The sequence below is a fragment of the Diceros bicornis genome, chromosome 16 (genome assembly GCF_020826845.1).
Source record: "Diceros bicornis minor isolate mBicDic1 chromosome 16, mDicBic1.mat.cur, whole genome shotgun sequence".
Lineage (NCBI taxonomy): Eukaryota > Metazoa > Chordata > Mammalia > Perissodactyla > Rhinocerotidae > Diceros > Diceros bicornis.
In genome coordinates this window covers 67,906,177-67,918,925 of record NC_080755.1, presented here as the reverse complement: position 1 = coordinate 67,918,925, position 12,749 = coordinate 67,906,177, and the positions used below count along the sequence as shown (strand labels likewise).

Below are 12,749 nucleotides of genomic sequence, written 5' to 3'. Positions count from 1 at the left end.
TGTGTGACGGACCCTGGCCTCCTACTTATAGCACTGAGCTCCTTCGATGGGAGCTGCCTTGTTTCCCTAGATGTCTTAGATCTAATTTTCATAAATCTAATAATTATAAATAACTGATCCTTTGCATTTTTAATGCTTTGGTGCAAGCTTCTGAAAAATCCCCCCCAAATAACGAGAAGATGAGCAGCCCTGGAATGGCTTAAGAGAGTAAGTCAGATCATCCGTTCTTCTGTTTAAACTTCCGAGGTCCTGCTAATTCACCGGGGAATCTTCCGACACGTGCCTCCTGTGCTCTGTGGAGCTCCTTCACGCTCCACAAGCGGCTCACCCTCCCAAGCCCAATACACGAGCTGGGTGCTGAGGATGGATGGAGGCAGGCCGGCTTGTTGCCACAACGCACCAGACAAGAGAGCTTACAAAAAGGACTTTTATTAAATGAAAGAAAAATCTGTTTGGTGGGTCAAATATGAAATAGATATACAAAACTTTACACCAGATCTCTCAGAGGAGGAGAAGGCTGCTCGGGGAAGGCAGTGCCCCTTCTGTCGTGATGCCCACGGGAGGGAGGAGATGGTCCAGGCTGTGCAGAGTGGACCCTATGCTGGAAACCCAGGTCACACAGGTCCAGGGACGTGGCTGTCACCGAGTCGCTCAGAAGCAGGCCATGTGCTCCCCAGGAGCCCTCTGCAGGCTCCCCAAGCCTGTCTGCCCTCTTCTCAGGGTTTGTACACACGTGAGAGCTCTGCCCCGTTTAAACATCCTTTCACGTTCTGGCGGCCTTAGCTGTGAACAGGCAAGACAAGACGCCAGGCTCCTGCTACACCATTCTTTACGCCTTGTCAGATCCCCCAGTGCTCACCCCCCAACATGCTGCGAGATTTCAAGGGAAAAACACCCCGCCCCCTAAAGAACCCCGTATGACACGACACCAAACCACAACCCCAGTCTTGCTGCGTGGCTCTGCTGTGTGCAACAAGGATCTCTGGCATGGCACACCGCTTCCCCGGGACACCCCGTCACCTAAAAAAGTAGACTTTCCTGTACTAAAACTTCTAAAAACACCTATTTCTGCAAAATAATGTTTCTGTATGTGGAGCTCTGCAAAATATACATGTTTTTCTGGAGAAAAGGAAACCCCATCTGCAGGCCAGTACGGGCAGGGAGGGAAGGACATGCATGTGTTGGCCCCTGTGGCCCGCAGATCACATGAGGTCGTTGAGTTCTGCCTCAAGCGCCGCGGCCATCTCGTCTGCCTCCGAGCTGCTCCCCTCCTCGTCCTCACAGCTGGACTCCCCACTGGACTCGCTGGCAGCTTCCCCTTCATTCAGCTTCCTCTTGTGGCCTCTGAAAGAGAAGCATGCTTACTGTGAAATGCTCACGGCATGCACACACACGGCGCGTCCCCGTCATCTGCTGACTTGCATTTGCAAAGGAGCTTCTGCAGTTTCAGTGCAAGAACAGAACGTGATTCTGTGGTCAGACACATGCGGGGCCACCAGATCCAGGACCGCGTCCACAGGTAGAGGACACAGGCGGGGCCACCAGACCTGGGACCGCGTCCACAGGTAGGGGACACAGGTGGGGCCACCAGACCCGGGATCACAGCACACATGTTCCCACTGTTCCTTTCACTGCCAGAATCTATATTTCAAAAGACAGAGAAGATGTAGGTGGGCTACAGAGGTCCATTGCCGAAAAAAATCACACTGTCAGTCACACACTAGGATATCATGAAATCGCCGCAACAAAGGAACTGGTTTAGGCAGATAATAAAACACCCGTACTACCAGAGAACTTAAAGGAGAAGGGCAGAGCAGGAGGCCCAGTGGCACGCTGTGAGCTCCTGGGCCATGGCTGGAGCTGGAGCAACCGGGAGGCGGGGACAGCTGCCAGGGGAGGCCAGGAATCCACCCAGGTGAGCGCGGGCTAACGGCTCCTCGCAGGAGCTCACGTTGCAGAGGGCCTCGGAGTCACCCTAGGCAGCTTCAGGCCTCAAAGTGCCCCGTGGGGCAGGGCTGACTGCAAACGGAAAGTGGACGTCAGGTGAGCGAGAGAAGAATGCCCAGCAACGGACCAAGAGGAAGGGACTGGTTTGCTCCGAGCCACGTGGAAGCGCTCCCCCCTACTTCCTCACGAGGAGTCCCTGCCGACACGTGGTGTCGCCTGTGCCCCAGCGTGCTCCGCACCTCTTCTTCTACCTGAAGAGCTGACACATCTGCCCAAAGCTCCAGAGAGGAACACAACACCAACAGTCAAAAGCCCCACGGCGGACAGAGGCGTCTGTTCACGCGCTCATCAGACGCGTGGACGGAGGCACGTCCAAGTGACCATGCTGGGCCTCACGTCCTTTCACAGAGCCTCTTCCTCGGGCAGGTGTCAGCACCGGTCACTCTGGTAAGTGATGAACCACGGGGAACACAGCACGGTGACCTCCAGCAGACGCATCACACTTTATCACCAGCCACTGAAGGTTACTTGGTCCCAGGGACGCTATCCGCACACTGGACCAGAACACTCGATGGAGTTTCTAAGCAGAGAATCGCACACACCCCTCCCCCACGGGCCCTCACAGGCGGAGACGTCCCACAGCCTTGACAGCGGACGCCCGATCCCGGTAACACAAAGGTACCGGGCAGCACCAGCCTCACGCCACAATCCGGGAAAACCTCCTGGAGAGAACCTGCTGTGATGGCGGTCATTCTATGCAAATACTCAAAACATTGTTTTGGCTAATGTGCAAACAATACAGCGAACACATACATGTGCTTGTGACATGTAAGTATACGTATCTAGGCACATATAGCACATGTACATGTGTCACTGCACCTGCAACACACGAAGACACATAACATACAACGGTGTAACACACATAGACCTATCCATGTGTGAACTATACACATAACATACAGATTTATGCATGTGTGAACTACGTGTATACAGTGTATGTTTGTAACGTGTGCATACACACACAGCACAAGCTCACACACACTAGAGCACACCAATAACCTGAAACCATCAGCGCTGGTAATAGGAGAACCACAGTTCAGGCCTGTGACAACAGCCGCCTCCATCCACACTCTGTCCAGGAGGAACGGCCGCCTCCTGACTGCAGGCGGGGACCCGGGACCAAGGAGAGCCTTTATAAAGCGCTGTGTTCTGACAGCCTCAATGTTAAACAAACATACCATTTTCAAGTTAGTGGGAATGAATAATAGGGTCTACCAAGGAAAAAGGTTTAGTTTTAATGGTTGTAGAAAAGTGATGGGTTGGGCTCAAAATGTGAAAAGTGGGATTTCTCACAAGTGACTGAAAATCAAGATTTAAGGAACGCTTGATTATGACATCTCTGGAAAACATAAAGTAAAAACAATGGAAGTAGAATTTAATTTCCCCACTAGAAAAACAGCATAAAGGGGTTTCTGAGCACAGGGACTTTTCATAGAATCACCACAAACACCAGGGACACAGTCACATAGCCAGTGTCCAGTCACGTGAGCTGTCACTGTGCTGCCTCCCCATCTGTAAGGCCAACTCGTCCCCAGCCAACCTCCTGGTGGCAAATGGAGGCAGGATTTGGACCCGCGTGGAGGGCTCTGCTCCAAGGCGCTGCCCTCGGCTTGGCCTTTCCCGGGTGAACAACACTTGAGCCATCGGGGGCATCCTGGATCTTCATCCTGGTGTCGGTTTGGCTTGAAGGTACACCTGCTGCGAGCGGGCCCGGCACCCAGGGTTCAGGACCCATGACGCTCCACGATGCTCAGGGCATCTGTTCTCAGCTTTACGCCTTTGCAAGGTAAACGAATGTGCGATCCCTGAGAAGTGTTGACACACACAGACACAGGAACATGAATGTGACTCGAACTCTCCTGTGTTCACGTGCAGCCGAGCGCACCGCAGCCCCCACCCCACAGCTGCCGAGAGAAACACGTCCCGGGACTGCTCCCCACGGCTGGGCCAGCTACCTCTCTAGGAGACCGCCCAACTGTCTTCCCAAGTGGCCGCACCGACGCTCCTGTCAGCTGCTCTCATCCTTGCCAGCACCCGCCCTTGCCAGCCTGGTGTTTTAGCCAATGACCTCAGCCATTCTACCTGCTGTGGTCTTGGTTTGCGTTTCCTGGTGACTGACAACGTTGAGCATCTTTCCATGTGCTTGTTTGCCCCCGCAAATCTTCTCTGCTAGCGTGTCTGTGCAGATCTTTTGCCCGTGTTTTCATTTGCCAGCTTGTTCTCACGTTCACTTCTGAGAGCTCTTTACACACTGTGGACACGTTATTTTTGGTGTATGCTGGTACATATTTGTGCTTTTCACTTAACATGACTTTTGCAAGACACAGTTATTTGTTATTTTATGGATGGTACTATTAGTATCATCCATAAAAGAAATGGGCCAGGCCATAAATGAAAGGGGCTGGCCCGGTGGCATGGTGGTTGAGTTTGCGTTCTCCGCTTCGGTGGCCTGGGGTTTGCAGGTTCAGGTCCTGGGTGCGGATCTGCACACCGCTCATCAAGCCATACTGTGGTAGCGTCCCATATACAAAATAGAGGAAGATGGGCACAGATGTTAGCTCAAGGCCAAAAAAAAAAAAAGAAAAAGAAAAAGAAAATTCACTGTGTAACTTAAGGTCACAAAACTCCGTCCTATGTTTCCTCTGCAGGCTTTGGTTTTACGTTTTATATTTAGGTCTACAATCTATTTTGAGTTAATTTCTGAGGTGTGGGTTGACACTAATTTTTTGGCATTTGGACATGTAACTCTTGTAGTACCATTTCTTGAAAACAAAATTTAAGAAAGTATATAGAAATATGTATATAAACCCATGGTTTGGGGAAACCTTTTGAATTTTGAAGCAGAGAAGAAACCCCAAAAAAGATGTATTTAGAGACGTGCAAGTCTTTGTCTGGCAAAAGATACAACAAGCACAGCCACAGACAGACACGAGGCTGGGAAGACTACTTGCAGAGCACCACACACATAATCTCAGACTGTAATACATAAAAAACTTTTACAAACTGGTAAAACAATAAACAACCTAATTGTGAGAAATGTCCTCAAACTGGCAAAAAGCAATTGACAGAACAATAAGTTCAAAATGGACACGAAACACTGAAAAAGACCCTAGGGAAATGCCAACTGGGGTAACGATCAGCTCACACACCCCAGGCTGGCACAGGGCAGGCCGAGAGGGCCCAGCGGGGGGGGACGGGGGACAAGACGCAGGGCTGGAGCATGTGGCCAAGAGGGGCTCTGGAAGCCAGGCTAACACACCCCTAACACTTAAAACACACGCTTCCTCGGATCTGCCAGCCCCTGCGTGAGGACGCATGTCCAAGGACGCTGACCACAGGCAGACCGCATAACCTCGGTCTGGGGACTGGGGCGGAACTGGACACAGGGCAAGTGCTGGGACGACACACGAGTTGATTTCAAATGTATTTTTAACATGTGCTTTGGCGCCTAGCAACCACTCGACACGTGCTTACAGAACTACAAATAAATGTCCTCTGTCCCCTCAAAAACGTCCCTTCTCATGTTTATGCTTGCTCCTCCCACAGCATCTTCCACCACACTGAGCCAGTGAACAGAGCCAAGACTGGACAGGTGACTGCTGCGTCCTGCTCCCTGGTTCTGCCGCCCCATCCCAGAGGGGCCAGTCCTGCAGAGGAGCAAGGGCCTCTGTGACGGGTACATGACAGAGATGAGTTTAAGTCACTTTCATCCGGGATGGAGGTAGGTGAAGGTTTCTCTCAAGCTTTCTTGTTAAGGATGGTTATTGAAGAATTTCAGGTGGGGATGTCAGGGGACAACGGAGCTCTTATGTGAAAAACCGGGCCTGCCTTGGGTATACGAACACATCTCCATTCAAACCCTGTTCTACTTTATCCCGAGTCACAGGAACAGAAGACTATGAAGAGGCAGGATGACAGAACAGAACTCATCAACGTTTCCCAAGACCCCAGTGCCCTGCTCTACCCAGCTCCCCCGAGCCCCGCCGACTGGGAGGAGGCCGTTTGCCAACGCGGCTCCTCTGCCATTAAACGTGGGAGGGCGTCCCTCCTCATTCTATTCTTTTTTTTTTTTTTTTGAGGAAGATCAGCCCTGAGCTATCATCCATGCCAATCCTTTTTTTTTTTTTGCTGAAGGGGCTGGCCCTGAGCTAATATCTGTTGCCAATCTTTCTCCGTTTTCTTTTCCCCCGTTTCTCCCCAAAGCCCCAGTAGATAGTTGTATGTCACAGCTGCACATCCTTCTAGTTGCTCTATGTGAGACGCTGCCTCAGCATGGTCCGACAAGCTGTGTGTCGGTGCGCACCCGGGATCCGAGCCCCGGCAGCCAGTAGCGGAGCGCGCGCACTTAACCGCTAAGCAACGGGGCTGGCCCCCCTCCTCATTCTAAAAACAAGAGCACAGCATCCACATCCCTCAGAGAGGAATGAGAAAGACGACGTCAACTTTAGCAAGCGGGCTGCATTTCCACTCAAGTGAGGGGGCTGTTCTGCCCTCTTCTTACTTCACGACAACAGAATTAAAATACAAGCCCAGACACGCTTCTCCAGCGGGGAGTGTCTGAGCCAAACAGCTGGCATACGCTGCCAACACCCGGCTCCCACTGCCCGGCTGCCACTGCCTGGCTCGTGGCACTACTTTCCAATAGTACTCAGGAGCCAGCAGACTGCTTTTCCATTTCCCCGAATTGTGACGTCATCTTGGGGCTGGGTGCTGAGCGCTAAGTCCCCAAGGAGGAAACAGCCACTGGCTTGGCCCGAGAGCCGAGGGAGCAGCCCTGTGTGGCATCAGGTCGTGGCTCTGCACAGCCCTGGAGGAGAAGAGGAGAAAAAGGGAAAATAAACCCTGAAAAAGCCTCCCCTTAAACTCTGTGTGGGCAGGCGGCATGAACCTGGTTCCGGCGAGGCGCCCCACGGTCTGCACTACCAGGAAGCCGGGGTCCCGGCCCTGCCCTCGGGAGAGACGGCACCAGTACTGGAGCTCCAGGGCCACCGAGAAGGGGCAGAGCACAGAGGAGTGGAGCGGACAGTGGCAGGTGCCAGCTCGAAAGGCACAAAGGGTTTGGGCACGCAGAAAGGAAGGAGGCCGTGCTCCACGTGCCCCACTTCTGGGAGAAACACAGACCGACCCACCCAGTCACCAGAGCATGCCCACGGCCGGCGCACTGATGCTGCATTTGGATGCGGCACGTGGGCTGCACGCAGGTGCCAGGTGCCCACCTGCCAGGCTTTCTCTCCTAAATCACGACTGGAATTCCTGCTCAAGCCAAAACCAGAGCAGGCATGCACCTAAGGGCCTAACCCCCCATGCACTGTCAGATAACTCAGCAAAGTTCATTCTGGATTTGCAAGATGTTCTAAAACAAAACAAAAGACACTATTAACATAATTAATCTGAAACCACTTACGTGATTTTCCCTTTGTTGAGTGGTGACAAAAATAAAGATGTATTTAGAAATGACACGTAGACGGATCAGGTAAAAAAGATGCTTCATGTAAGAATGTCAAGTGGCCACATAAAAGGGTATTTTTATTCTTCATACTACTGCAAGTAACCCCAATAAAAACTACATCCATGGGCACTGCCCAGCAAAGGGTCAGCTCCCAGGTTTCCCAGCGACACAACTGGGGGTCACGTGTGTGCAGTAACACGTGTGTACACATACATGCAGGAGAGAGAATGCTCCCAGGACAGAACTGGGGGTCGCGTGCGTGTGTGCAGCCTGTCCTCCCCAGGCCCCAGACCTGCAAGTGGGAATACATCTTAGCCGCTCAATCGCTGTGAGTGGGCAGAGGTTTATCAAAAATCAGCGATCTTGACTGGCCGAACTCAAGTTTTCTGGTCCTTACTTAAGAAACTCGGGAAAACATCAGGTGTGCCCCGTCTTCCGGGTACCTCGTGTGTATACGGCCCCCAGCCCGGCCCCAGGCAAGAACGCAGTGGGAACGTGAGGTCTATTCTCGTCTCCTCACTCCCTCAGCTACTTGCTGTCAAGACGTGTTCAGTGTTCTCAGCTTTCACTATCGGTGAGCCGCTGAAACAACTCTGATGCCTGTGAACGCTGTCAAAGCTATTTCAGTCTGTCGTCTGGTTACACGGCAACAAGGTTTCAGTAATTAACAAACATTAGTAATTTCTGACTTCCTAATACAGATCGCGTTTGCTTTTCAACAAAACCCGGCTCCCATTCAGGTTTCCCTCCATTTCTTTTCTTCGAGAACTTGAAGGAAAAAAAAGACTAAGGGGAGACAGTTCTTGTGGTCAATGAGGAATGTCCCCAAGTCCAGGAAAAAGCCGGACCTGCTGTTGTATGGACGCCCAGGCGTTGCAGGAACAGACCCAAGCACCTCAGGCATGACCTCAGGGGTTTAAGAAGAAAGCTGCGGCCAAGTGAATGAAAAGCACCTTCTGAACTACGTGGTCACGCTCAGGGTGGCCGCCATGCGAGGAGCACAGGCCTCAGGGAGAGGGAGGGCGAGCTTGCTGGCTGGGGCCTTGGCGGCAGAGGTGGGGGCGGGGAGGAAGATGAGGCACCCCGAGAGGCAAGACAGCCGCTTAGCAGGACGGGGGGGGGGGGAGGAGGAGGAGGAGGAGTTAGGGTTCCTGAGTTATCTTTCACAATGGCCAACTTATCCCGACACATTGTTGATAAAATCTTTCTTGAAGGCCTTTTCAATTCCATTTGGAGAATGTCTGAGACAGACAGCCAGTTCTGTTGCTTACATGCAGCCCACACAGGGCAGGACTCACCGCACACAGGCCTCTGTACAAACAATGCTAATAATGCTTTTTTTTTTTCCCACTGAGGAAGATTCACCCTGAGCTCACCTCTATGCTGATAAGACTGTTTTTTGAGTACTAGTTGCATGGGGCGGTATTTCCTTTAAATTTCACAAGCAACCCATTAGGGGCCGGCCCATAGCGGTTAAATTTGCACGCTCTGCTTCGGCGGCCCGGGGTTTGCAGGTTGGGATCCTGGGTGCTGACCAACATACCGCTCATCAAGCCATGCTGGGGTGACGTCCCACACACAAAATAGAGGAGGATGGGCACAGATGTTAGCTCAGGGACAATCTTCCTCACAAAAAAACCCCCAAAACCCCATTAGGTGGGCATCATTACTTCCACCGAGGAGAAGAGAGCCCGAGAGAGAGACTAGTTAACAGCCAGTCCTCGGGGCCAGGCCAGACCCCACCCAGCGTCACATGCAGGTGGCAGCTTATGCTCAGAGAAATGACTGTGCATTTCACAAATGAACAACTTCCCTGAAACGGGGGGCCATCCTCTGAGACACCAGTTCCCACGGACTCGACCAAGGGAGCAAGACAACACAGACCTGCGGCCCCTCCCCAGGCGGCCGTGCCTCATTCCCACGTTCCCGTTTCCCACAGGGGCAGCACGGGATCAAGATTAGGGCAAGAGGGCAGCCGGCGGCCCTCGGCAGCAACACGTGGTGCTGAGACGGCCATCTCAGCCTTCCTGTAATAAAGCAAGAAAGAGCCTAACAATGGGCAAAAACTGACCCTTGGTTAATGTTTGGAGCATGACATTTTTATAAACAACATGATTGGATTTTAGTAATTAAGAATTACCTCAAAAATTGGAAACAGACGGCTGCAGGTCATGGTTCATAAATGTCTGTAATTGATACCAGCTCCATTTCCTCTTAGCATAACATGCAATATTTAGATTTTGTTTTTACAACCAACCACACAGTTCTGTAGAGAAATGCTAACCGATTTAATTTGGGGAAAATTTAAAGCTGGAAAAATCACCTTGAATTCAACATGGAATAAAACAAGAACATGAATGTAAACATAATATATATGTGAATCTCATCCTTGATATGCCCGTTTCTGAACACACTGTCATCACCACACACGCGGACCAGTGCCTGAAGTTTGCCATCCAGTCAGATATACAATTATTTTAGTAACTATGGCAAATACACACATTATTATTTTATACCAGCACCTAACCAATTTCTCAAACAGAATCCATAAAGCATATATTTTTCAAATTGCTGGTTACAACCAGCTTGTTTTTTTTGGCAGAAAGAAAAAGAAAATAGCAGCATTGCACACGGTAAGGTTACTGTTTTACCAATAAACTTTTTTCAGGGGATGAGTGTATGTGTGCAGGGACAGGTGTGTATTCTGTTGGAACAGCGTCGTAGAATGCTGAGCACAACGGGTCATTTCTCAGACACACTGACAGTGGAGATGAGCAGAGCGCATATGGGTGCAGCAGGATTCTCCTCCTCACTGAGGACGGAGATGCAGCAGAGGCTCAGTGCTGGTCAGCTCAGGGAGCCGTGTCTCGGGGAGAACCACAGGGGAACCCGCCACCCGCCGTGTGATCTGGGCCCCTGGAACACAGGTTAGGCTGGGCCAAGACAGCCAGAGCACTTCTGTCACCAAGGACAGCGGCCAACCCCACCCGAGTCATCTCACGGGGCACGACTGCGTTTGTAGAAGAGGCGGACGGCCCCGACCCTCAGACCAGCCAAGGTCCCCGGAGCAGCAGCAGCTCTGGGCTCAGAGGCCAGTTTCCCCCCAGCCACTTCCCAGCAGCAGAATGACTCTGTGTACGTGTTCGATGGGTGTCACACTCAAATCCGAGTGGAAAAAGAGACACCTCTGACGAGGCAGAGCGCCAGGCTGGGTGGTGTAGAGACCCTCGAGGAGGAAGGGCCGTGGCCGAGAGGAGGGCTCCCTAGGCACATGGGCTGCACAGAGTGTGTCCGCAGAGCCTGGCTCTCAGCGTGAGCGGCGGCTTTGGGGCAGGAAGGTCAGTGTGTTATTAACACTCAATCAGGATAAGAACTGCTGCCTAATATTATTAGGATATGAAAAGACCTGAAAAAAAGCAATGTCTCACATTGAAAAATGGGCAATTATTAAAAAAAGAGAAAATACTTGATTTGATTCAGCAGTTTTTGCTGAATTCTGACCGGGGCATACCTAAGTTGAGCACATCTGAGTTCAAGGGATGCACGGAGTTTTGCTGGGTGGACAGAACACCACCTGAGGTCTAGAGGCAGAGAGCAAGTGGGTGGTGGGCTCCTGACTCGTCCAGGCATGATGGTCAGCAAAAGGCTCTGCTGCTTTTTCAAAAGAGATGCGTGTTTATATCACTAAGAGGTGAATCTCCACAAACGAAAACAGCATTGCGTGCAGGGAATTCCCCACCTTTTGAAATACATTCTTGTGGCAAAACCTAAGCGGGCTGCAGTATCAGCATACTTGAACCAGGGGATGCACGATTTGTAGTCAATGTGTGAGTGGTGAGAAACGTTTCCAAAAAGTTATTCGGACATTACTGCAACTGTTTTTGAAAAGCGTGAAAACTCACACAAAGTTCACATGTTGCGAGACCACGTCTAACAGCAAAGGCGTTTTCTGATCGCCCGGGGGGGAGAGGAGGAAGACCATCCACACACACGTCCAGCCTCCGCTGGTCAGTGCTTTCCCCCAGAGGTCTGGCACCGGGAGGACACCTGCTGAGCACAGACGTATGGGTGCCTGGACTCTGGACTCGACTCTGCGCCCTCTGCGTGTCCTGACGCCAGACCACACTATCGACTACTGAGATTCACAGAAGTTCTGAATCCCAAGTGTGACTCCTGCCTGTGCTCCTTTCAGGGCGGCTGCGGCTATTCCGACTCCCATGTGTTTCCATGTGACTCCAGGCCAGCCTGTTGGTCTTCCTGGGGGAGCGTGCTCCCGACGTCTGGTGGGTCGAGCTGTCGACCACGCTGTTCCCTCCTCGACTGACAGCAGGGCGTCGAAGTCTCCGGTTGTGGTCCTTCAACCGTCTACTCCTCCCTCCCTGTCAGCTTTTGCTTCGTGTGTCCCGGTGCTCTCTCACTCACAGCACACAAACACTTACCCCTGCGGCATCTTCCACTTCACCGAGTCAGGCTCTTCTGATTTGACGTTCGCGGAACCGTCCCAGCTGCCCTGTGGCTGCTGCTCGCATGGTGTCACGTCATCACTTTAATCTACTTCTATCTGAACTGACACTGTCTGCTGTACACAGCATACAGGTGGATCGTGTTTCTTTAGTCCAACACTGTCTGTCTTTTCATCGATTGTCTAGTCCGTTCCCTTATGTCACTGACACACTGGAATTCACGTACGCCACTTCACCTCAGCTTCCGTCTCAGTTTTGTTCCTCCGCCCATCCCTCACTGGTTCCTTCCGCGTCCAGTGAGCACATTCTAACGCGACGCTGTAGTTCCAGGAACGACTTTTTCTGAATTCTCTCTGTGGCGGCTGTTCTCATCTGGGCTCATCACGCAGATCTCACACCATCAGAATTGACTTCAGGTCTACACAAGCCCAGGCCAGGTGGAGACAGAGATGTCCCGCCCCCACAGCTCTGGTCGCTTTCCCCTTTCGTGCTATTCTTGTTACACGTATTCTACCTACCTATGTTATAAACCCACATTATAAGTGTTACTTTATAATTGTCTTTCAAAGAGAAGCAGAGGGAAGAAAGGAGACAAGCGTGTACTTACAGCATTTGTTGTATTAACCTCCTCATTTACCGTTTTGTCCAAAACATCTTGTTCCTCCTCCCTCCTCTGTGTGATCGCTGGCAAACATATTACACTTCTACAACTACATATGTGTGATTTTACAGTTGTTTTTACATCAGTTAAGTGAAGAAGGAAGCCAACCATGAGTTGGTACTGTTGACACAGTCACCCATACTGGCGCTCCTCCTTGTCCCTGTGGATT

At 51.5% G+C, this 12,749-nt stretch overlaps 1 protein-coding gene across 3 annotated transcripts in view; it reads right to left on the bottom strand.

Annotated features, from left to right (window-relative positions):
* Positions 1–413: 413 nt before the first annotated feature.
* The window catches only part of CTDP1 (CTD phosphatase subunit 1), an 81,266-nt gene continuing 68,930 nt past the window's right edge, over positions 414–12,749 (bottom strand). For 2 of the 3 annotated variants that reach the window (XM_058557355.1, XM_058557358.1), the window contains one exon: positions 414–1,344. In XM_058557355.1, the coding sequence (XP_058413338.1) occupies positions 1,203–1,344 (142 nt within the window). In that variant the 3' untranslated portion in view covers positions 414–1,202. The other variant, XM_058557357.1, reaches the window with a different exon arrangement.